Genomic DNA, 25,176 nt, shown 5'->3' on the forward strand with positions numbered 1-25,176 from the left:
CCGTGCTTCACTAAATAGTACGCGCATGGGGAAGGACAGACTCTGACTCAATGAAGCTGCAAGAGTTAGGAGAGGGTTTAAATATGCTACCGGTGGAATATGTATGACAAACAAGTCTGGAAGATTAAAACTGTAGTATTTACTTTTAGAAACTTGACAAATGTCTAATTGACTAAATACTGTTACCTCTGTAATTGCAATTTTCTAGGTATTTCCTTTATTAAATGCTGTGACATTTAAAGAATACAACATAAAATATAGTCTTACCTAATTACCTAAAGTGAGCTTTTTAGTGTGGCTTTTTAAGGAAGTTAAGTTCTTGCGAGCATGTTGTTAGCGTGTCAGTACCTTCTCGTGTCATTTTTGTCTTCTCAAGCAGTTTTTAACCTGCTGATGAGCTTCAAATACATTTAAAAGAAGGGTTCAGATCTCAAAGTTATTAGACTTTCTTAAGTTTCAGAAACACTCTTGGCTGGATAAAGAGTGGCGCAGTTCAGCTCAATAGATTTTTCTGTTTTGTCTTTTTGTCCAGCTGGTAGATAGAGGACACAGGAGGAACTGGGGGTTCCCTTCTCTGAGGAGGCTTGTGGATTAAAACAGATATCAAAAATGAATGTGATGGATATAGCTGGGATATTTATGGAAAGGAATGTGCAGGAACATAGGAACATAAATCCCTTGAAATTCAGGTTTGAATAGTTAGAAGTTTTTAAGCAACCAGCACAAACCGCTAGAGATACCAGGGACGCTGTGAGATAAGTTTACAAGACCCATTGAAAGTGCTTTTAAAGTTAACTTCTGATATACTTCTTGTCTCATATAAATAATATTACCCTTAATAACACTGCTGAAGTAATTCTCTTGGCCATTCCAGTGCCTTCACCGAGTCCCTCTTCAGAGACTTCCTTTTCCCACAGTCTGAAGCAGACAGCTCTTGTCTGCGCTGACTCGAGAACTTCCCCCAGGTAGTCCCAAGCCGACATAGATCACCAGCCACGGTCCACATGGACCCTCTCCACACTGTGTCAGCACTTCAGTCCTAATCTCCATTTCCTCTTTCCTTCCCATGCCCAACACTGTGGAGCAACCACTTTACTGCCTCATTTGAGTCATTCTTCAAAACCCACTCCTTCCATGGGGCATACCATAAAGCCAAGGCCAGCAAGACCTGGGCTGGTGACAGGCTGTCCCTGCTGCTGCTGACTGCCGGAGAATCCTGTGGTCACTCCCAGAGTTATTTGCTACCTCATTTGACCTACATCCCTTAAGCCCATTTGTTTGCCTCATCCCCTAACTACACCTTGCCTTTGAGAGTATGTCTATACTGCTCTCCAGAGAAGTAATTACAGCGTGTACAGTCACACCAGCCTCAGAGGAGAGGCAGTGGGGCTCATGGCCCTCGTTACTTCTTTAGGGTGTCTGTTCTGCCACGCACTGTGTTGTCCTGCTTTTATTTTGCCTCTTACCTGAGCTACATTAAAAGAGTTTTAATTATGTCTACAGCTCCAGTCCAAGTGTAGAAATATTTTTAGACAACAAACTATTTGAGCAAGAACTACCACTTGTTATGGGTCTTTGTCAGGAGCCACGACATGGGGCCGTAAAACATTGTCTCACAAAATTTTCCTTCTAGTATATGAGCGCTGTTCAGACTGCGCATGAAATGTTGTTCTTGCTGCTAACTCTGAGGAACAGGGGCAAACCAAAAGGTTGTCCAGGTCTGGGACAGAAAGATAGACAGGGAACCAAGCGCGAGTGTCTGAAAGAGCTTGAGCAGATTGGCAAGTACTTCTTTTCCAGCATTCATGTCTTCAAGCTTAATAAAGCAAACCACGCTTAGGAAAATATGCTGATTTGTTTACCAGTGAGAAATTTGTGTTTGGCACCACAAACACAAAATGTAAATGCTACATTGAAATACAGTGATACGTTACGGACCGTTTAGTTATAAAACAACCAACCAGCTACTAAATACACTTTGCTGGGGCGAAAGAGAGTGGCAGATGATCTGAGGCTTTTTTTTCAAATACTTCTGGCTTACTAGGAGGACCAGTTGTGCCGTGTGAGGAAGCGGACTCTTCAACCCGCAGATGATAACTGGGAAAATAAACTCGTGTTTGCGAAGCGGGGAGAACTGGTACCCGTGCTGGCCAACGGGCTGCGCTACGCGGCAGGCCAGCGCAGGGCCTGTGCCCGCGGCGAAAAGCGAGGGCGAGCAGAGCGCACGTACCGAGAAAGGCGCCAGCGAGCGCCGAGCTGAGCCGGGGACCCGCTCGGGCAACGGCCGCCGCTCACGGCCGACGGACGGGAACCTCCTGCCGGCAACGCCCAGCGCCGGAGACCCCCGGCGGCGAGAAGTCGCTCGGGGGCGGGCGGAGCGGAGCGGAGCAGAGCAGAGCCCCCCGCCCGGGCTGCGGGGCTGGGGGGAACGACGGACACCGAGGGCCGCCGAGGTCCGGCGGGGGGGGGGCGGTCGGAGGAGCCGGGAGTTCCCGCCCCGCTCCGCCCCGCTCCGCCCCGCCGGCGCTGCCCCGGGTGCGCGGCGCGTCCCGCCCGCTCCCCCCTCCCCGTTCGGCGGCCGCTGCCATAGCGATGCGGGAGCGGGCGGCGGCGGGGACGGGCTGAGGCGGCGGGGTTCCCCCCCCCCCCCCAGGTAAGGGCGCTGCTCCGCGAGTCGCCTCCCGCAGCGGGAAGCTGTCGTCGGCCCCGCGCTGCGAGCCGATTGTTTCAAATTGCGTGTCACTGCATTTGTTCTCCCGCCTCTCTCCCGCTCCCTTTCTACCTGCTCAGGTGCGGATTCGCCCAAAGCCGCTTTCTCTGGGAACTTCTCTGCCGAGAGCAGCCTCTTGTTCTCATTATTGTTACTTTTTTTTTTTTTTTTTTTTTTTTTCCGCGTGGAAATTTGCGAGCGGTACGAGAGCACAAGGGCAGGCCGAGGTTTCGGTGCCCGGCGGGCTTTTGTCCGGCCCCGGGTGCCGGGTCGGGGGGGGGGGGGCAGGCTCGGCTCGGCTCGGCTCGGCTCGGCTCTGCCTTGCAGCCCGGCAGAGCTCCCGCCGCGCCCCTGTGAATGAGGGGGGGATTAAAACCAGCGGCGAGGGAGATTTCAGGCGTCCCGCTGAAACACGAGAAAATCCGTTTATCCCCAGAGGGACAGAGGCTCGCGAAACTCTTTTTCAAGCGCGCTCAGGAGGCAGCAGCCTTAAACCCGGTGGGGTTTTAAACCGAAACTCCCGCCTTTGGCGAGGTGCTCGCTGTTCGCCCGGCCGCGATCTGCCGCTGCTCCCCGGCCCGCTCGCTGCGCTCTTTAGGGCCATGAAAAGCCCCGCCAGGCTTTTGCATCCCCTTCAGGCTACGAGGGGGGGGGGGGCTGCCGCCGGTCCCCTGCCTCTCCTGGCCCCCTCCGCATCCCCGCTGGCCCCCGGAGCCCCCGCGGGCACTCGGGTGAGAAGGGGACAAAGAAGGGGCCGGGGCTACCTCTCCCTCAAGGGCAGCTGCACGTTTTCTCCCCTCGTTTCGGGGAGAGGCCCCCCCCCCCCCCGGGCAGTGGCAGGGTTGTGAAGATCCCACCGGCCTTTGCAGAGAGAACTGCGCAGTGACCTTCGGTTTTAAGACGGTGCCGGCTTCGGACTGGGCATCCCAGTGGTTTCTGGGCGTTGTGCTCATGGTGGTGCAAGCACCTGCCTGCCCGGCAAAGACCCTCGGCCGGGGCAGGGGTGGCATGGCCGCGGGTCCCCACGCAGCCTTCCCAAGCGCCGGAGCGTGGTTTGGGCTGCTGGATCTCCCACGCTCGGCTCGGGGAGATCCCTTCTACAGCACGTCCCAGTCACAGAGACTCCGGTCACTTCCAAATTCAAGTTTTCACGGCGCTGTCGTGACAGCATAGGCTGGCTTCTGGCTTTACGTACTTCTGAACCTTTTCTTTGGCTAGGGAAAAATACTGCGCTGGGCACTTGATGTAACTCTTAGGTTCACCTGCTAGGGGACAGACAGGACAGTTGAGTGTCGTGCAGCCTTCTGACAGTAGCAAGTGTAGGAAAAAATACATGTATTTTCCTCTTCGTTGCCTACTGTTTGAGGATTAGGTGGCACCTGATGGATGTGCTCGGTTTTTTGGATGAAAACTTCTCACGTGTCCCGGGGCTCAGTGCTGAGCGCCGTGAGGAGGAAGACCAGATTGCTGTTGTTGGGGGTTTCTCTCTAAGTGTGTATGTGGATTATATTTAGTGTTGTAAGGTAGGTGTGGTAGTCGTACTGAATTTATGAGGTTATTAAGCATTAGGGAAACAAGTACATACTGAAATTATTCAGGTCTGTTAAATTGCTAATGAATGCAATTATACTTCGAGGGAGTTATGAATGCCTTCTCCTCACCACTGCAACACGCCTTTGTTTGGCAAAAAAGAACTTCGTTTCGTGTCTTTATTTCCTACAGTGGGGCTCAAACTTTTTTGACTTGGGGACTTCGTAAGGAAATTTCTCTCACGTTGCTTTTGTTCTCCTGATGCAGGCAGTGCAGCCTGAGGAGCTCAGCTCACCCAGTCGATGTGAAAGCAAGACAGACCAAGGTGCAGCAGATGAAGGAGAGGCGGCGAGGTCAGCTGGTGGAGACAGCAGCGTCGCTTTGAGCTACCCCAGCCTCTGTCTCCATGCCTACAGCATCGAGAGCATGACAACGTTTCCGAATGGCTGTGGAAATGGCACCACCGTTACTTGTATAGTTATGGATAATAAAGAGCCCCAAAACCAGACTACCTGTGTCAGTCATAATGGGGGATACAGCACCAGCAACAGTCATGAGGAGGAAATTCAAGAGGATAAACTCAGCCCTTCCAAAATCATGCGCTTTTTCACCACCCCTCGGAAACGGGCTAATTCCAGCTCTGACAGGCCTCGTTCTCTGGTTTTGATGGGCAACTCGTCCACGTGGAATGCTTTGTCTTCCATCAGAAAAATGGGATCTTTCAAGAAGCTGAAATCTTCGGTGCTCCAAGGAATTCAAACAAGGGAATGCTCAGACATCTTAAACGAGAACGGCGTAGGCAAACATGGTTCAAACGGGGCAGTGGTGCGAGTTCAGACTAACAGGTATTCCTATTCGGGGCCGCTACATGATTTCCAGAATGCAGTGGATGGTTTAGCTTCTGACTGCTCTGATGCGGAGGAGAGCGATGAGTCTTTCCTGAGGAATACCCATCGCTCGCGCAGCATTAGGCGGGCTTACGGTGCTGGCCGCATAAACTTGCTAGACACAGATAAAGTTCAGAGTCATCACAACTGTAGTAGGCCAACATCACCTGTCATCGCAGAGCCAAAGATCTGCGAAATTTTAGTGAAAGACTCTGAAAACAACAGGATCATTTATCGGAGAAGCAAAAGCTCAGATAATTTGAACTTTCTGAAAAAAAGTTCATTCAAACGGAAGTCCACCTCAAACCTTACCGACCTCAAGGTTGCAAGTGAAAACCAGACGCCAACAAGGACTGTGAGTGTTCCTTCTGCTGACTCGGACAAAACTGGTGGGAACCCTGGGAGGAGATCCAAGCGATGGAAGAGCCCTATCAGGGCAAAGGATTTTGACCGAGTTTTGAAACTTGTCAGTAATGTTACAGATGTCGCATGGAAGAAGGATGGCCCTAAGAGCACAGCTCCTTCTCCCAGCGAGCAGTCCCAGAGAACAAGGTCAAACAGCAGACTGCACGATGACTACTCCCGCAGGGTTTCCAGCAGCACGGATCACGACAGAAAGAGATGCACCTCCCCGGTATCTAGTCCAGACTCTTCCTCACCGGGAACACCTTGTCTGCAAAGCCCCGCAGTTGCTCAGGATAAAGAGACTGAAATGAATGTAGCTGTTGCTGAAGACAAAAGCCTCAGGACATCATCGGGTATCCCAGACTCTGATAGTTTATCACCCACGCTGAATGACATTAGTCCCTTTCCCAATGAAGTGTTTTATTCGGACTCGGATGAACCAAAAGCTACCCAGCAGTTTACATATGAAGCTGAAAACCCTCACATTCCCGTCAGGCCGACTACTCCAAAGCCTCAAAGTCCCGCTGCAGAGAAGGTCAAGTGCAATATGAATTTCCAGTGCCCAGACCATCACAGCACGTTGTCCCTGAGCTCATCGGAGAGCGAGGAGAGAGTCGAGGTACCGGGGCTGAAGTTGGGCAGGAATCCTGTTTGCTTCCAGGAGTCGGTGCAAACTGTGTACTATGATGATGGAAATGAAGACAGTGGCATAAGCAGCCACTCTCAGCTGAGCCTCAATTTAGCCTCTGGTGCTGAAGAGAAAAAGGAAGAGGTAAGAAAGAAAGCAAAATCCTTTAGAAGCTGCATAGATATCCATCAGATTTTGTCTTTATTAATGCAAAACAATGCAAACAATGCAAAATAACCTGAATACTAATGGCTATTGCAGCTTGTTATTGCTAAAATATGCTGACAGCAATTATTTCCTTTAATATATTCTCTTTGGATGCTAACATCAAATTATTTTTTCTTTGTGCATTAATATCAAAGAAAGTTTTGGCAGCAAAGCTATTCATGTATGTTTTCAAGGGCAGCTTACTGCACCCTGCTGATACACCACCTTGACACGTGCTCTTGTCAGTTTTTACCAGCCTAAGCAGGGTCTGGCTGTGTTTCCTTCCAAGCTGAAAGGTCTCTAAAGAGCCTGTATATTTTGAAGGAGTGTTGATTCAGTGTAAAACACTTTGCCTGTGGAAGCCTTGCAGAACATGGTAGTACTTGTGGAGCAGTGTGGCGTGACAGATACAGCAGAGGTTTAAGCATTTGGTTGTATCTGATATTTTCACTGTCCAGCGATGGCCATGCTGAGGATAAACTGTTTGGTTGTTTATTTGCCTGCAAATTTCAAAGAGCAGTACTTTAGATGCTGGGCTGAGTGTGTGGCTACTCATGTTTTGGTGAAGACAACAGTGTTTCACTGCACCTAACGCATGATTTCATACTCTCAGTAGGTGGGTAGATAGATGTGTTGCCGCACCTCTGAGGTAGATTCATGTAATAACCCTGTGCCGTTACCTAAAGCACCGTGTGAGTTGGCACCGGAGCAATTTTGGCAGTGTTGGTGAAGAGCTGCCGGACGTATCCTGCACCCATCTGAAATGGTGTGGCTCACCTCAGCCCCAGCGATGGGCGGTAATGTGGTTTTGAGCTACTCGGGGTGAGGCAGCAGAGAAAGGTTTGCTGCTCATTGGGAAAAATACACCAGGGCAAAAATCCCTCTGGATCTGTATGAATATGGAGACCATTTACAAAATAAAGCTGATATGTCTTTTAAGCCACCTCAGTTTGACTAAAAGCATCTTGTACCTTAGGTATGAGATGGACAAAGGCAGTTGTTGCAGCTGCACAAACTTCAGCCTTTCATGCTGTACAGTCTTACAACGTCTGTCAAGCCATCTTACTTTTGAAAGCCTGGCATGGTTTTTGCAAACTAACTGTAAATAGTTACAGAGCTTATCAATATTGTCCTTCTGCTGGAGAAAAGCGAGTTTGTTTACTGTAGTGCTTGCAGCTATGGTAAGATTGGAAAAATAAACCCAATGTGTATAAATGTTGGGGCTCTGAGGTTATTTCCTCCTCTGGAGTTCCAGAGTTGCCACAGCCATCCATCTTTCCCAAAACTCTCACTTAAGAGCATATGCAGGGAGATGCTTTCACACTGCCAGAAGAGGCAAGAGCCCTAGCGTGGACGACTGTCAGTTGCATTTCTCGGGAATAAAATGGGAAGTAGAATTAATGCTACTCATCTACCATCTAGTGGTGATCTGCCATCATGACCCCAGAGAAATTCAGCTGGTCCCTCCCCTTGGCTCCCGACAAACCAGTACAGTTTTTAAATGAACGTGTACATTGGGTGGATAAAAGTTACTGCAGTTTTAGTTTTAACACCACATTCTGTTATTATCTAACATGCAATTTAAACTTTCTCTTTATATTATGACATATTTTAGGTTAATTTTGAGTGCCTTCTAGTGCTCGCCTCAGTTGTCTAAAATACAGAGCGTGCACTGGTGGCGGCTCTGGGTTTGTGTAGTGGCAGGCGGCCGGCGTGGGATGGAGCCCGGCGGGAGATGAAGGACACGGTGGCCAGGGGACGGACTCCTCGGCTGCCAGGGCAGCCGAGCGGGACTGTAGCCCCCTCCTTCTGCTGTGAGCCCTGCCCGGAGCCCCTGTGTATGGCAAAACAACTGCGGCCACCCAGACGATGCAGCTGCATCCAGACCTCTCTTCTGATCCAAAAAAGCAAAGCTCTTGGAGGTGGGAGCTGTGGATTGGAAGCAGGAGCTGTGCAGGACAGGGTTTACTTCTGTCTTACTATGTAAGGGGTGTAAACTCTGTCCTCGCTTTTTTCCACGCCTGCTCCTCATCCCATACGCAACCCTAAAGCTGTGACTGCAAAACAGGGAGAGTGGTATGGTTTCTCCCTGCCATTTCTTTGGAGGGTTTCGTTGCTCATTTCCTCCTCCTCCTTTACAGCATGGTTTCCTCAGCGTGGAGGTCGCTTGGCACCAAAGATACTTAGGCCAGGTTGTTTTTTAATTGGACTTTATTCAGCCCGCAGGCACTTTTATGAATGCCGCATACTCACACAATGAGGTCATTGGGGATTGAACTTTTGACTACAATTCTTTTTTAATTCTACCTTACACCTTCGCGTTACAGAACTGTACCCACCCGGCAAGTTGTTCCTGCGACAGCCAAGTGCTTGGTTCATTCTCAACAATCATTTGAGATGTAATGCTGAGCCGTGCAAATCCCAAATTTTTAAGACTTTGTCTGAACCTTAAATACACTTTGTTGACGGACAAATCTGCACTGTTTCCATGTTTCATGCATCTTCTTTTCTGTATGGATTTCATGTAAAAGCCAGTATGTATTCCGGTGCAGCCACTAAAATCTCTGTGGCTCGGAGACATATTTCAGTACAAAGCTTACAAGGTGCTAAGCAGTCAGGCTCAAACGTGTTCTTCTTTCAGGACTGGCTGCCGTAGCTGGAAGCAAATCTAGTTTATTCCCTTACCCACTCATCTAGTAGATTAGTCAGTAAATGAAGTCTCTGGAACTTGGTCCATCTCTATGTTTTCCCAAATGTGGAAATGAAACATTTCTACCTTGCTTTTCCCTGATGCTGTAAGGCTAATTTTGCAGTATTCACACAAGGGTGTTTATCCATTTACCTGAATCGATGTTTTGGGGATTTTTTTTCCTACGCGATTCAGTCTTGAGATCCTGTCACTTCTGTCACTTTGTTGGTTTCACCAAAATGCAAGATTTGGACTGGAGCGGGGGAGGTTTGGCCTTCTCAGTTGTTGGTGCTGCCAGAGGTTGCTTCCCAGGGAAGAGCTAATTAAGTGCAGCCGGGATCCATGCCTCAGCACTTCTTCAGCTAGAGGCATGAGTCACCAAAGCTCAGCTGTGACAGCCCATGCTTTCCCAGTCTGCTTTATGCCACTGTCACTTATATTCAATATGTTGCTTTTAAGTAGCATCAAGAGAAGGTTAAGGACAAGTTTGTATTTGGACTGTTTTGCATTGTCTTTACTTTCCTGAAGAAGAGCCCCATGTCACTGTAAATAACAAAAACTTAAACTCTGCTTTGGACTGGCATGTGTCAGCCACTAAGGTTGCAGAAACAAAATACTGTTCTGAATTTGTTACAAAAAAGACAAATCAATTAATTTGACATTTCACCTAGTCTTTCACAAGCTTTTAGAGCACCTGCTATTTAAGTTGCCTTGCTGGCATCTGGCTTTGCAGTACACCAGACTTTTTATTACTTAAATACCTTATCTGCATGACTATAAGTGAATGATAAATTACAGTGAAGAGGTAACTCTGCTGTAATTAGGGTTGAGTCACATTTTGTTTATAGACTGTATTTTAAGTGCTCTAAGACCTGTCTGTTGACTCATTTATGTTCGTGCCATGCGAAAGTCAGTGGTCCCAACTAATCCACATCATCAGTCCCCCAGCGCTCAGCTCTTGGCAGAGTTGAGCTGGTCTGTCCCGTACAGGTCTCGGGGCTCTGAATATTGAGCATGCATGGCTTGACTTGGGAGACAGCTTATGGAGGAGAAGAGGAAGAAGAGCTCTATGGGTGGGAATATGGAGAGGATTCAGCTCTGTCCTCACTGTTCATCCTCCCTATTTCTTGCTTCAGAAAGCGTCCTCACAGTGAAGGACCAAAGGGTGGTGGCTGGATGTGGTCATGTTGAATACCCACAAGGAGCACGCAGCAGCCAGGAGCCGGGGATGGGCATCCTTGGTACCTGCCACAAACTCCCGAGTGCTGTGGGGCTGGGCAGGAACACGCCTGCTGGGAGCTAGCTGGCTTCAGCTCTCTGAACTCTTCTTTTTGGATTTATTCACCCTGGTTCATCCACATGCAATTTAGAGTGCGGCTTAATCAGTTTAATCTATATAACTGAAAATGTGGTAAACTGTGAAGGATAATTAGGTAAAGTGAGTAAGGGGGGGAACTTCTTAAACAGGGTTTACTCCTATGGTGCTTGTAATTTGGAGCAAGGGCTCACCACTCCAGTGGCACTCTGGTCTTGCTGGTTACAGGACCGGGGGACGGAGCAGCAGAGCACTGTAACGGGCTCTCAGCAGCATCTCTGACAGCAAACAGGTTTCAGTTGGACCGAGTGACGCTGGATTTACACTAAACTCTCCGAGCTGCTCTGCACAAGTCAGGATACCTTCACACAACGTCTCCACAGTCGCTCAAAGAGCGACTTCCAGGAGCGCTTGCCCAGACCTAAACCAGAAACCACTGCGCGTGGCTATAAACCCAAACTGCAGAACCAGTCACTGAAATGATGCGGAAGGGAGCCCTCAGAGGACACAAATACCTTCCTGTCGCAGCAAAACCTCTTCCAACTCGCTGCGGCAGAGTGTCAGCCGTTCAGTACAGCCTGTAATCTTTTGTTGCTGTATCCTCTACTAGGAAGAAGAAAAACAAGGCAGTGGTGACAGTAATCTGAATTTCGGATCAGGTTAAATTTTAGACTGAGTTACTCTGCAGTGCTGAATAAAATTGGCCATTCCTGAAAACCATAGAGTAATAGAGGAGTTACTGTCATCCCTACAAAAGGGTCTGTGGATGCTGAAAGGGGGAGCTCAGGTGGACTCCACTGCAGTTAGCCTGTGGCAAGCTGCTCCCTTTCCTTACTGCATTTGTGCTCCTCCGCCTTTCCAGAGTGTCTGATATTTGACTCTGCTGTAGCACTCCTCTGACACCTTAATAATACCCAGTTGCTGCTCACCCTGTGATCAGGAGTAATAGTACCCCAGAGAGCGGAACGGCACTGCTGGCCACGTAATTTGGTTTTTACGTCGAGCGTGGTGTTGAGTTGTCAGCACCGAGAGCCCTTCTCAACGCTAGGAGGTTGCGATGTCCAAATGGAGCAGAGGCAGCTGCGGAGTTGTTTCCCCTTTCTGGCACCCGGAGGCTGTGGTGCTGCTCGTGGGACCGGGATGCTGAGCGGGATGCTGCGGCAGGCTGGGAGACCGGCGGGCTGCTGGAGGAGACCGAGCACAGAAGCCTCGACTTTTCCTACTCCAAGCTCAACCACAGCAGCCTCGCCCTTACTCCACGCTCTAGGAAGTAATAGTTTGCAGACGTAGAGTCGCCCGAGGCAGCTCCACCCCACGCAAGCTGGAGTTTGTGACTGCTACTGGGACCCGCTGGTGGCTGGGTTTGGGTTTGGGCTTGGGCTTGGCCAGGGACAACGAGGCTTTGCTCTGGAAGGGTGGAGAGAGGGGGGAACCAGAGGACCTCCGCCTGGAGAGACACTGACGAGGCGCAAGGCCTATGGCTTTTTATGTTTTGCTTTGTTAGCATAAAGTTCCACTTTCAACCTGTGGTTGTCATCTGGCTTTTGAGGCTTGCCAGTGGGTATTACAAAAACAGCCTGGCAAAAGTTGCTTGTTTTGCCCAATAAAAGGAAAATGGATGTTTTTTAGACCTGTTACTTGATCTGGGGTGTTCTGAGTCAATTTAGAAATTACTTAGGGATTTATTTAGGGATTATTAATGCCTATAGATCTTCTAAAAAGAGGCAGAGGATATGAATACTCCTTCGCTATACACTACATGCTTGCTGTTCCAGTTGAGATACTGAAGTAAAGAAGGGACCGTGTTAGAGCATCACCCAGCCATCCCCAAGTATCAGTCACTGGAAAACTAGTGGAAACAGTTTTCTGGTTTTAGCACGCTGGCATTTTTATATGACTGGTGAGATTATTTCTGCAAAGCAAATACATTTCCCTGCAAACTCTCCTATGCCGTTCGGAAATATGTTAGCTGATTTGGTTTTGGAAATGAGTTAGAGGAGAGGATGAAGGAAATCCTTGAGGCTGAAGAACAGATTTGAGTGTCATGACGTCCGCTTGTCATTTCCAGTTCAGCCCTACGCTTCCTCTGTGACTTACATGACTTAACTGCTTTGTGTCTCCTCCTTATCTGTGAAATGTGGATATTATGAAGGTGAACTCGCTTATCTTGGGAAGGCATGTTGCTGAGAGGGAAAGCTTTATGCTTGTTGATTATGATAAGCAGGCTTTCAAGGATCAGGTTAAATGAAGCAAACCTGCATTAAAAATGCCTTAGAAATATATGGCTAAATTTTGATTGGGGTTGTATCTATATAGCCTGATCTTTTAATGCGGTTTTATAGGTGTATTTGTTAGTTAGAACCCCGCAATTGCTTCGGTGTCAACAAATTCCAAGAGTAGAATTATATAAATTTTTTTCAATTTCTAAAACTTCCAAAATGAGTGTTTTACCACAGTAGTTTGTGTTGCTAATGAGGATTGATTTTACAATATTACAAGACATAGTTATATAATTTTACTTCATTACAATGCATAGTGTTTCCTGCACCTGTTCTAGGAGCTCATACTAGTGTAGTGCAGTGGTATTCTTTTAGGGGGTCCTCCTTGGAAGCAGTGCTCTGCAAATTTTTAAACTGTGGGTCCAAATTTTTAAACTGGGGGGGGGGGGGGGAGAGAGACAAGGCAGATTATCCTGCTATGTTTATAACTTCCAAGCAGCTAAAACTTATGTTAAATTTTGAATATGGATGTATTACTTTGATTTCTTCTGCTTTGCTCGTTTGTATAGGTGTAAATGCATATGTTCTTAAACTTTTTTGCAGTTGTTTCACAGATTGTATTCTCCTGTCTTGCAGACCTGTCTTGCTTGAATAGCACTGTGTATTCTAGGGATAGATAATCAGTGCATTTATTTGGGGTCTTCTCAAAGGCTAATTAAAAAGAAAAGATGCTAGGGGCAGAAGAGGCAGGGGGATGTAAAGGAAAAGAATATAGTGCAATTTGCATTTAATTAGAAAGGAACAGATGGAAATTTTCTTCCTGTAAGTGAATTGGACTGGTTTAATAATTCTGGTTGGTTAGTGATAGAAGATGCAAACACTGATTGCATGGGTGCTTTCTTCTACAGTACAAACAATCATTTCCATGGTAACTATTGCTGTGGTGGTATCACTGTTGGAAATTGTCAGCCAGTTGGATCAACAGGGAATCACTGGGCTCTCGTAACGGTTTAGGATCTTTTTATAAAATCTGGAAAGAAAGCAATAGATATATTTTCTCTGGGAGGCTGTATTGTATCCGGAGTCTCGTAATCTCTGTGTCTGTCACAACGGTTTGCAAATAAAAATGTTGATCATGTCCATGAAACATAAAACAAGCTTTTGACCTCTGTTAGTAGTGATGATAAATGAACTTACTAATGCTCCCCCACTGCTGTTTAGCAACAGGAAAAAGTGCAAAGGTTGCCTTTTATCATGTACCTGGGTGGAGACATGTTGTGCAGAATTTACTCTGTTAAGTGAAGGTGATAAAATAATTTGTGGCCACTAAGTCATGATCACTTGGTCCTTTATGTTTTTGGTGGCTTATATGAACTGAAAAATGAATTCTAATATTACTACTGAGTTCCTAGCATTTCGCAGTTACTGTGTTATACAGAAATATCAGCTATTCAATAGTCACCAATTATAATACTGGCATACAGCTGTCATTGTAAGCATAAGAAGTTTGTACATTTTTATATAGACCCCTAAATGTACACAGAAATGTGTGCTCGTGATCAAAATACAGAGATACCTACATGACATAGCACAAATACTGTGAGGCTTTTAAGCCTTCTCATTTACAGAAGAACATGACTGATTATCCATCACAAGTTTTCACTGAGAATATGTAGTAAATGTGTTCTGAAATTTCTCAGCCTACTCAGGTTTTCCTTGTAACTTAGCCAGAATTATCATGTTTCATTTACCATACCTTTTTATAAATTGCATTTGGAAATTAATATGCATTTATTGTAAAGACATTATTAGATTTTGATTATCTCCTTTCTCTGGATTAGAAAAAGGCACCTGTAGTTAGCAAGGCTGCATTTCAGTCAGGCAGCTCAAAAATACAGAGGTACCAAAACAAGCAGCATTGCAACTTACCGTGGAGCTAAGGAAAAGAAAAAAGGCAGAAGGGGGCCAGGATGCTCTTTCCCCTGGAGGCCAGCAGGACTGGGGGTCCTTGTCCAAGAGGCACCTACCTGTGAATTCCCAGCAGATTGCCAGGTAGAGAAAACACTTTCAGGAGATTTAAGTGTCCCTTATACTGCCATGCTTTTCTATATGGATACATTATGCAGCATTAATTGTATCAGTACATTTAGAACCTAAAAATAAAATTTAAAAAATCCAGGGGGTTGAAATGCAGATTAGTGGGCAGGGAGCCTCAGCAATGTACACAGGCATCAACACGTTTGTAGAGTGGTGATTTTATTTTCATTAGGGAGTTTATTGGCATAAATACATTAACAAAAAATCACCCGAGGATTTTTTTTTCCTTGCCATCATGGTGGCAGCAGTGTGTCAGCCCTCACAAGTGTACCAGCAGCAGCAAGCTGACCAGCAGCGGGCTGTGTTGGGTCAGACTTACAGTTTGGGCTTTTTCTGCAGTGGAGAGCGTGGTCGGGTATAGTGTTATTCATGGTTGGCGTAACTGTGCCAGCAAAAGTCCTGCCATGCAATTTCAGGTACTGGCAATTTTTTGCCATTTCACTGATAGAAGTTGCATCCATATAAGCAACACTTTAGCAGTACTGTACAGATCAGATCTCATGCTCCTTGGGCAGTGCTCCCTCTGAAGACAATTTTGGGTGCTGAATTTATCAAATACACACTGTAGTCTGAGTAATAGTTGCAGAACCTGGCTCTCATCTGGCTCTGAAGTCTAAGCTAAGCTTTCAGTGGTTAAAACACCCGATGCTGATGTTGCTTACATTGGTATTAATGAGTGACAGGGAATGCCAATAGCAGTCATGTGCCATTAAACGCAACAGGGCTGTACCAGCACCAGGTCGGGTTGAGTGAGATCATGATAAAGTCCTTGAAGCTGCTGTGCCTGGGTTGGGAAATCAGTCTGAGCCCAGGCAAAGGAGGGGTTCGGTCCGGCTGGGCTCAGACTCGGCGGTGTAGTTGTCTACCTGGGAGCAGCCTGGGAAGGTTCCTCTGGAGCGGGATCGGTGGGGTCAGGGGAGCACACCCTGACCAACACACCTGAAAGTGGCACCTAGAGCCGAGCCGAGTCACCCAAGAATAGCTGTCAAGTGCAATGAGGGGCAGGTAACCAAGACAGCTGTGCACAGCTGGACGGCACCTTGTGGGGAAGCTGCACCTTGCTGGGGCAGGAGATGGGGACCAAGCAGGCTTCCCCACAGCGTTGGGGAACACGGCTGCAGTGCCGTCCACCTCTGTTTGGCACCTGATTCCTGCCTGCAGTGCTGCCCGGCCGATCCGCTCCGCGGGCTTGGCTGGCACTCTTGTTTGGGGGCTCAACTCGATTGCCTGAACGTAAGCACCCAGCGCTGCTGGAGGTGCCCTGACTGGTTCCCCCTCATCTCCAGGGGCTGCTTCTGGATGGCCCGGGCCTCCCGTAGGTCCTGGGTCGTACCTGCAAGAGGCATGGTATGCACAGATATTTTACATCCCTTAGGACATTTGAAACGGCCCCGGGTGCCTACGTTCGGGCGACAAAATTTCGCCACAGATTTCTACAGGCTACAATGACAGCGTTAACGTCTAGCTAACATACAGACACCTCCGTTGCAGACATCAAAATTTAGATGTGGGAATCTGGAGCTGAATCCCATCCTAAGAGTGACATATTACATGGGAACAATAGCAAAAGTGGTTGTATTTGTAGATATACTGCTGTCAGGGAAAAGGAAAACAATTGAAATACAACAATTTAATTAATGTGCTGTCGTAGGAATTTAGGTGTCCAGGTAAAATTAATTCATTCGCATCAGTATAAATAAGTAGAGCTGTTTATGTTTGCATTCTCAGAAGAAGCCTAACTGAGGATGCAGCCTAAAAGACAAGATGAATAATCTTGATTACTAGCATTGGTGATCCTGTGCTGTTGCTAGAATAGCAGATGTGAATTTCAGAATATCCAATGTGGATTCAGCTTAGACCTTTAATTCTCAGAAATCTTGAAATTCCTTGAAATTTTTGACAAACACTTAGAATGTATGAGTCAGTGTGTGACATTTTGGTTTTCATCCTATATGAAGTGCCCTGTATATCTCTACTCATGTCTGTAGATGTTACCAATAATAATTGTGTAACATAAACCTGATTTCACTTACAAAGGATTAATCAGGAGAGGGTCATCTGAGGTCAGTGGTGCTGCACCAGTATAAAGCCAGTGATAGGTGGAACAAAATTGTTTCCTTAGAATTTTTTCATTGGTGTCAAGAATCACACTTACACTTAAGTGACTGCAGTATTGGAGCCTATGAGTTGTGTGCTGGATATTTTGTTCCTCCTAGTAAGTGGTCACTTGATCAGGTCCTGCTTGAGTAGGTCACTTAGAGGAATGTGAGGTTATCAGTCTGGTTTCCTCTGATTTTTGCTATGAGAGGATTACATTTTCTGTTTTATTAGTATTCTTTAATGCAGTTTATAGATCTAAGCCTAAAAATACACATCCTTCAGCATTGTTTATTGCACAGCAGAGATTAATCTGGCTGTCATTTGGATCACCGCTGTAGGTGGAGTGCTGCAGAAGGATAGCAGTCCTCTCTTTGCAAATATTATTGCTCAAGATAAGGGTGTAAAAAGCAGATTAGAAGATGACATGTGACGTGTCCTTCCCTCAGTCTAAAAGTACAGGATCATGGGATGAACTTCACCTGACTGGTTATGCAGAGAGTGTGCTCACATACATAGCTCTTATGGACAAGACTTTGCAAAACAAAAACATAAAATGACTCTCATGAGCTCCTTTCTCAGTCACTGCATATGTGGAGACCCTTTACCTGTGTCCGATTCTGAGGTAAGAACCTTATTTAACCTGTGATTTTGCTGCTCTGACCTTAGAGGGGCTGTGTTTAAGGGACAGCTTTGCTGAAGCTGTGTCAGTGCACCAGCCAGGGAGTCACTCTCTACTGAATTGCTTATACTATTAAAACTGGTCCTGAGCTAAAATCTGCAGAGAAGCTGAAGCATGCTTGAGTGACAGGTGTGACACCATAGAAATCAGAATTTATGCAAGTGCTCTATTTAGAATAAATTTCATGCTGTAAGTGAAATAATTGAATGTAGAGCGATGGATGACATTGATCATTTTTCATACCTTAATTGCAGTAATCATGTTAAAATGCTGACTGTTTAATAACTCTGCCTACTAGCTAAAGTGCTTTCATACAGTGAAATTTGTCTTAAGCTGTCTTTCAAACAAAAAGCGAAATCTGCCCACTGTATCAGGTGGCCTTCTAAAAAAGGCTCATCAGAGTTGTACTGGCCTGGTTGAAAATGGTAGGTCGAGAAGAAGGTGACAGAAGATAAGTTCTCTTTCACAGGCATCATTGTAAAAGGCTGATTCTGGGCTGCATGTTTGCTTTGAATATGCAGTACCTGAAATGCCTTCACCTGGTCTGAAACAGATGAACAAAATGTAGCCAGGCAGACAAAATGATGCCTCTCATTTTTGGAATACTTATTAGCTTTGAACATCCTCAGAAATGCACTTGGGTAGTCTGAAGATACCCTAATAAAGAAGTAGGCTGATTTTTTTACAAAAAAAAGGCAGAATTAGCTCATAATTTGTATGAGAACTTGGGGCAGGGTTTACTTGGTTAGCAGTGGTTTGGACTTTGTCATTCATTCCATCAGGCATTCATGCCAGCTGCCACCCAGCCCAGAAATACCCATCTTCCTTTCTCTGTTTCTTTTCTGTTCTTACAGAGGAGCCAGGAAAAGCCAAGGAAATGCTGAGAATTTGGAAATTTGAGGGAAATGTGAATATAAATTTTTATGTGCAGTATTTTTTCTCAAAAACTGTAGGGATTTTGCTAGAAAAGTTTACAGCGGTATTACTCCAAATGCACTGAAATCCTTAAAAATGATCTCTCTAACAAGTATTTCAGTTAAGGTTATTTTATGTCCAAACTTGCAGTACCAGTGCAATTATGATACCTATAGGCATTAACCTCCCTGAGCCAGATGTGCTGTTAAATAGGAACAACATGCTCATTTTCTAAGCTTCCTCTCTAAAAACATCAGCTTTTCCTGTATTTGTGTTACAATGTATCTCTGGCCCTAGCCTGTATGACTATAACCTGGGTGAGCGTGTAGAATTAGCTTCTCCCTTCCAAACTGGCTGAGCTCGCTTACCCAATCCGCACGCGGCTGCACAATCTCTAGATCTGACCCAAGCGAGAGCGCGGGAGTGAGCGGTAGGAGGGAGTGCGGCTGCCTGGTTTGGTATCGGCTCCCTGGGATCAGCAAGCAGTCACACGGCTTGCTTTTGCATTACTGGGTAAAGGTAAAGCAGAGGAATATCATAGAATCATAGGATGGTTTGGGTTGGAAGGGACCTTAAAGACCATCTAGTTCCAACCCCCCTGCCGTGGGCAGGGACACCTTCCACCAGACCAGGTTGCTCAAAGCTCCATCCGACCTGGACTTGGACACTTCCAGGGATGGGGCATCCACAGCTCCTCTGGGCAACCTGTTCCAGCGTCCCACCACCCTTATCATAAAGAATTTCTTCTTGTATCTAATCTAAATCTACCCTCTTCCAGTTTAAAATCGTTGCCCCTTGTCCTGTCACTCCAGGCCTTGGTAAGAAGTCCAGAAACACAGTGTGCTGGTTCAATTGTTTTTACTGGTGTTATATGTAACATCCTACTTGTGCACAGGAACAAGTCCTGTGAGTGGCAGGGCTGTCTTTCCCAAGGCATCATTCAGTGAATTCAGTGTTTATGATAGGGCCTGTCTGTGTGCTGAGGTAATAGGTGAGTTTTTAGTGTTATTAGTCATGTTTGCCTAAGAGGTGCTGATGGCTGGGTGTTAATGTTACTCAGCACCAGCACCACGATGTCTTTCCTTTGCAAGGTTACTCTCTTCCTGAATTGTCAGTTGCGTTTGTTGTATTTATGGTAAGTCTTTCTTTTTAGCAATGTTAAGTTGATCTGCCATATGAAAAACTCACAAATGATTAACTGTCAGAAAATTTTGTGGCTTATTTGACTTGTTCACATTTAAAAAGGTTGTTTCCGATGATCACTGGAAGAAGTCCCCATCCCAGGATGAAGAAAAGGCAGACACACAAAAGGTCACACCCAGGAGATGGGGCTCTGGAAAAAGATCTCGCCCCAGACCTCTCTCAGACTATGGCCAAATGTCGATCAGAAGTTTTTCTATACCAGAAGATGCAGTTGCGGTGGAGTCTCAGAAGGCAGACTGCATGGATGGAGAAAATCAGCCAGGACTGGCTCCCGTCGGGTCTGTGGTCCAAAGCAATACAGTGGGCTACCACAGAGGGCGAAAAAGAAGACCCATCTCCGTAATAGGTGGGGTCAATTTCTATGGAAGTGGTCCGGCAGAAGAGATGGAAGTTCTGCTGACACAAGTAAGATAAGAGATGTGCTCTCTGCAAACTGCAAAAGACCCTTTCACTTCCTTGTCTCTATCTTCAGCCTAGAAAATAGAATGGATGCTTCCTTCTCTTCCTTCCCTTTTGTCAAGCTGACATCGTATACTTACAATTCTGCTTTCCTGGTCACTAATTACTTTGTCTTCTTGTTAAGAAACAAAACAGCATGGAATAAAACTGATACTGACTTTGGGATAATCTTTTCTGTATTGTAAATTAACCTTATTTCTTTCTTGGAATGGTCATTATGTCTCATATTGGTATATAAGAGCTCATTTGTGTGTAATACAGCTGTGTGTTTAGTCTCCTTACTGAGTGTAGGGCCTGAGGAACAGAGGAGTACAAACAAATATGATAATAACACAATATTTATTGATCATTTCAAATTCTCCAAAACCAGGTCTGTTCAAAACCTGTGCCATTAGCTGTGGTGTTCAAAATCTTCGTATTGGCATATCAAGGATACTTTAATAAAGACATTGCTTAAGAAAATTGGTAATAAATTGAGAAATTAATGAAACAAAGAATCTAAGAAAACTGGCAATATGAATAAAATGTCTGTTTATGTACTACTAAATTGACCTGATGGAACGAACGTAGGAAGCCTGTAAGAAAATATCATGTGGCTGAGTTAGCACTTGAGCAGTACCTATATACTTATTTGCCATCTCTGTCGGCTTAGGTAAGAGAGTGAGAAATAAAAAATCTTCTGAAAGATAAAAATATCTCCTTTTTCCCTGGAGGTAGTCCTGAGTGGGTATAATGTGTAGGGGAACTTACTGTTGTGTTGGTAGCGGTGGCCCTGTCTTGCAGCTGCTTGCAGAGCTTCAGGCTCATCATGGGCTTTTGTACCACTGCACTGATCAGGTGTTTTCCACTTTCCAGTAAAGCTGGAGGACTCTTACCTGCAGCAATTCTCAAGCTGATAAAGCAACAGAAAAAAGGAATAGTACTTACATCCTCAGCAAATGTGATTTTAGTGGTTATTAATGGAATTTGAATCCTCTTAATCTTTCTCGTGACACTCTATCCTCCTGCTGGGAAGTTTAGTGGTACTCCTCTGACTGAAATCAAATGCTAAAACAATGGCAGGATTTTCAGTCTCCTGTGAAAAGCAATTTTTAACATGAACATTGTTATTGTATATTGCACATTTTTTTCTTTATAAATCCCTGATGAAAAAATGCATCTTCAAGCAAAACTCCAGCTGAAGCCAATGAATCTTTTACCCAGGCAAAGGCCATAGTTTCAAACCCTATATAATTGGGGTATTTTAAAATTAATTTTATCATTACTTAGCTTGGAGGAAAAAAAAGAAGAAAATTATTGTTACAAATTCTAGGCCATCTTATTCAAGAATACTAGATGGATTTCAAGGGACAGTAAGTATTGGCAACCCAAATGATCCTTGCTGTACCATGGAAGTGATGTAACACTCCAAGCCCTTCATTTACTGATGAAAGCAAATTGGTCTCTCTTCAAACCTTGCTCACATCAGTTTATTAATGAAGGAACATGCATCAAGGCAGCTATTTCCATGCTCGATGCTGCTGCGAGGGCTGGCTGGGGTTAAACGGGCACATTGCTGGATCACTGTGGTGAAGACAAAAACTATGGACCGTTCGCAATGGGGCACATTTTTTACCCAAATGATGGCCTTCCCAGGCCTGCCACTGAGTAACAGCACATCCTTGTCTGTCCAGGGAAGGGATCTGGACTGAAGCCTTACAAGAAAATGTTAGTTGCCCAGAAATAAATAGCTTTGTTGCTTAATCAGCCAGTTATTTGCATATAGTAATTCCCATCACTTCTACTAGCTGTTTGATGCAATATATTGGACTTATTCTTTGTGGTGTTACTCAGTGATAGGATCCTGGTATATTGCTAAAGCACTGAAGAAATGAGGCTTAAAAATGAGGTTGTAGTTAAATCATATTCAATACACGTTGAGGTTTTTGGCAGTCATATTAGAAAGTAAATTTGTAGCTGGAATGTAAAAAAGGACTAATGAAGCAGGAATACATGTGCTAGAAGTATTTTATGTGGGGCTTTCAAAGACTGATCTTCCCATTGGTGATTTTTTTTCGTAAAAGCTTTGAAAACCCACAGGAATATTTGAAAAGTATAATGCTAACTCGTCCTTTGTTGTGTTTCATTTTGGTCTGACAGCTTAGGTGTGAGAAAACATTTTCAAACAATACTAAATCATTGGGTTCAGAACAGGGTCTAGTCAAGAGCTAGTTCATTAAAAAACCATCCCTGATGTTTCCGATTACTTGACAGAAGGGCCTATGAACAGTAACAACTGAAAGATAAGAGAAGATCTAAAGATGAGTTTCTCTGAAGTTCATGGGCTGAGGTCTGGCTGTTTTATGTTGAATGTTTATGCAAGGTCATTCAGCCTGGCTAATGTGGAGTTGTTCAGGGACGACTTAAAATTAGACTCAATTTGCAAATAAAACGGCTAGGTTCTCTAATCATAATTAGGCAAATGAGTGATTTAATTAAAGAAGATGGCTTCTAGATAAAGTTATGAGTAAACTTAATGTTACCTCTTTTTAATGAGAACTTCAGAGCAGAGGATCATTTAGACAATTATTTTTGTCTTGTAAAATATGTTTATTTTACTTAAAAGCAATACACTTATTTGAAGAAAGCAAGCGTCCCAGGAAATGAACACAACTTCCAACCATAGCATTTCTGGTCATTCTTTTGCCTTGGGTTTCCCTTCAGATGTGTGTTTACAACGCCAGCCGGCACTGCGCAGGCTGTTCTCAAAGCAGTTAGATCCCAGACTGTTTGGGCACGGAGTATTACAACAAGAAAATTATAGAGCATGTCTGATCATAACAGAAGGCTAAGGAGTTTTTAATGTAACAGAGAACTGTAAAGCAATAAAATATTTTCAGTGGTGCTGGTGGATATGGTATGCAGTGTTTAAGCAATGTGACTTCAAAGTAGGGGATTTTACTGCCCCTGTAATTAGCTGGACTATCTGAAGAAACCTTACTTCATACCTGAGTTTTACTGAGTTGGACTTGCTGGTAGCTTTACTAATACTGGATTTTCCTGTTTTCTCTGTAGCCTGTGACACGGCCACCCGTTCCAGCACACCAGGTACCCCCTTACAAAGCTGTTTCAGCCAGGTTCCGGCCGCTCACCTTTTCACAAAGTACCCCCATCGGCCTGGACCGGGTTGGACGCAGGCGGCAGATGAGAACATCTAACGGTAAGATTGGCGAGTCTTTTTAACTCTCTAGATCTCAGCTTCGTACCCCAGCTTAGTCAGGAACTAGATTATAGTGTGGATCACAAAAGGGTGCAAACTAACTCAGTGACAAAGTAGTACCCAGCTAAGTTGCTTTGTTTTGTGAGTTTCTCATTAGTAGCTGCTGTGTTCATGTAAATCTTGTTTTTCACATCTACTGTTTGACATTTATATGGTTTATTCTTCGGTACCACTTACACTCCTGTATTTTCCACTGTCTATTCACATACTTGCCTGAAGATAGTAATAGAATATGAAGGAAGTAAGGTCCAATATGCCTGAGTTCATACCCGAACCATAGCCACATCACACATGTATTTTTAATTTTCTGTTTGCCGTGCATTCAGCTTAACTACCTAGATAGGCAAGCCCTAAATAATTAAGCAGCTTGTTTCAGAGAACTGTATGCGGTTGCAGTTGCTTACTCAGTGGTTAGTGTAGCCCAGCCATGGTTCTGGTACATGATGGAGAGGTTCTTGGAAAAGGTTGCCTTTTTGGAAGCATTACCCTTTATCAGACTCTCTGATGTGCCCTGTGTATTTTTGCTGTACTTGTTTACTATTAGCATGCATTGCTATCTTGAGTTAATAGAAAGTCATATCTAGCATTAGTGGAACATTTCTTGGCAGGTGGAACCAGAAGAACCTGGTTTAATACCATTTGTGTTCTTTCAGACAGCTGTCAGCATAATCTGAACAGTTATTCATGTTTCATTGGCAAGGGTCAGAAATAAAAGCAAAATTTTCACTTTATATCCTTCACTGTTAATAGTGAACAAAACACTAGTGGGAACCTTCATTCTGCCTCTCTGTGGAGAGAATAAGTAAAGGTGTCTGGATTAGGGCTTGCCGTGACTGAAGTAGGAAACTTAACAAATAGCATTTTCAGCGTTTCTTTATTAAAATGATACGTACGTTTACTAGTCAGTACTTGGCTTTTATGGCTCTAAGCTAAGTTTTAGCTGCAATGATGTCCAAATTCTGCTCAAAAAATCCTCCAAGTATGCATCAATTTATATAAGAATATGTTAAAACTGCATTTTCCAGTCTTCAATAGAGCATGATAGTTTTCTTCAGAAAGTGCTCTCCAAGGAACAGACTTGAGAATTTCTAACTATAGCAATGAGATACATTATATATATTATATTAGTATTTTCCTTTTAATTTATATTGTAGTAAAATATTGGGAAATACTTTAAAGCCCATGTCCGGATTGTGTCCTTGCTGTCTCAGTACACTTAATAATCCAGATTAGACATCGAGGTAAATTAGACATCTAATGCTGTGACCCTTGCTGAGATTACATGGTATCTCAGTGCCTGATTCCAGAAGGACCACTCACAGAATAACAGGTTTGCCATGAGCTAGTTTTCAAAAAAAGAGACTCTAAGTATCACAAAGTAGGAATTCTTTTTCTATTTTTAGTTATCCTTTCCATTTCATGTTTGGAAACCATATGAAATAATATTAGTTACCTAGGCAACTGCCTGAGAGTAGTATCTTTCCAGATATTTAGCTTCTGAATAACTGGTCTCCTAAACATAAGCATCAGGATGACAAATACACAAAGCAAGATTTCTGCCACTTCTCAAGACAGTGAAGCCAAAGCAATACTGATTATGCTAGATGTGACTTTTATGACTCATTACAATACACATAGAAGCTGAGCAGGAAAAACTTCTGAAATCAAAGCCCTGAAGGCAAGTAAGGAATATCATGGACTTCGCAGTTTGAGAGCAGTTGCAAAGATCTATTAAGTAGCTGCAGCAGAAAATAAAAAAATGACTAGTGTCACACATTCTGATCTTTTTCCTTTTTCGCTTAAATTCACAAGGCATTTCCTTGTCTTTGAACATGTGAGAGTTTTTTGTTTGCTCATGTACAGTGAAATTTGAT

General features: G+C 44.8%; 1 protein-coding gene across 5 annotated transcripts in view; it reads left to right on the forward strand.

Annotated features, from left to right (window-relative positions):
* SPATA13 (spermatogenesis associated 13) overlaps positions 1 to 25,176 on the forward strand; it is a 163,089-nt gene that overhangs the window by 110,307 nt on the left and 27,606 nt on the right. For 3 of the 5 annotated variants that reach the window (XM_030043001.2, XM_030043003.2, XM_030043004.2), the window contains exons 2-4: positions 4,508 to 6,304; positions 19,627 to 19,989; positions 23,098 to 23,242. In XM_030043001.2, the coding sequence (XP_029898861.1) occupies positions 4,508 to 6,304; positions 19,627 to 19,989; positions 23,098 to 23,242 (2,305 nt within the window). Of the gene's footprint in view, positions 1 to 2,597; positions 2,654 to 4,507; positions 6,305 to 19,626; positions 19,990 to 23,097; positions 23,243 to 25,176 lie in introns of those variants that run through there. The other 2 variants (XM_030043002.1, XM_030043005.2) reach the window with 2 other exon arrangements.

This window comes from Aquila chrysaetos, chromosome 19 (genome assembly GCF_900496995.4).
Source record: "Aquila chrysaetos chrysaetos chromosome 19, bAquChr1.4, whole genome shotgun sequence".
NCBI lineage: Eukaryota > Metazoa > Chordata > Aves > Accipitriformes > Accipitridae > Aquila > Aquila chrysaetos.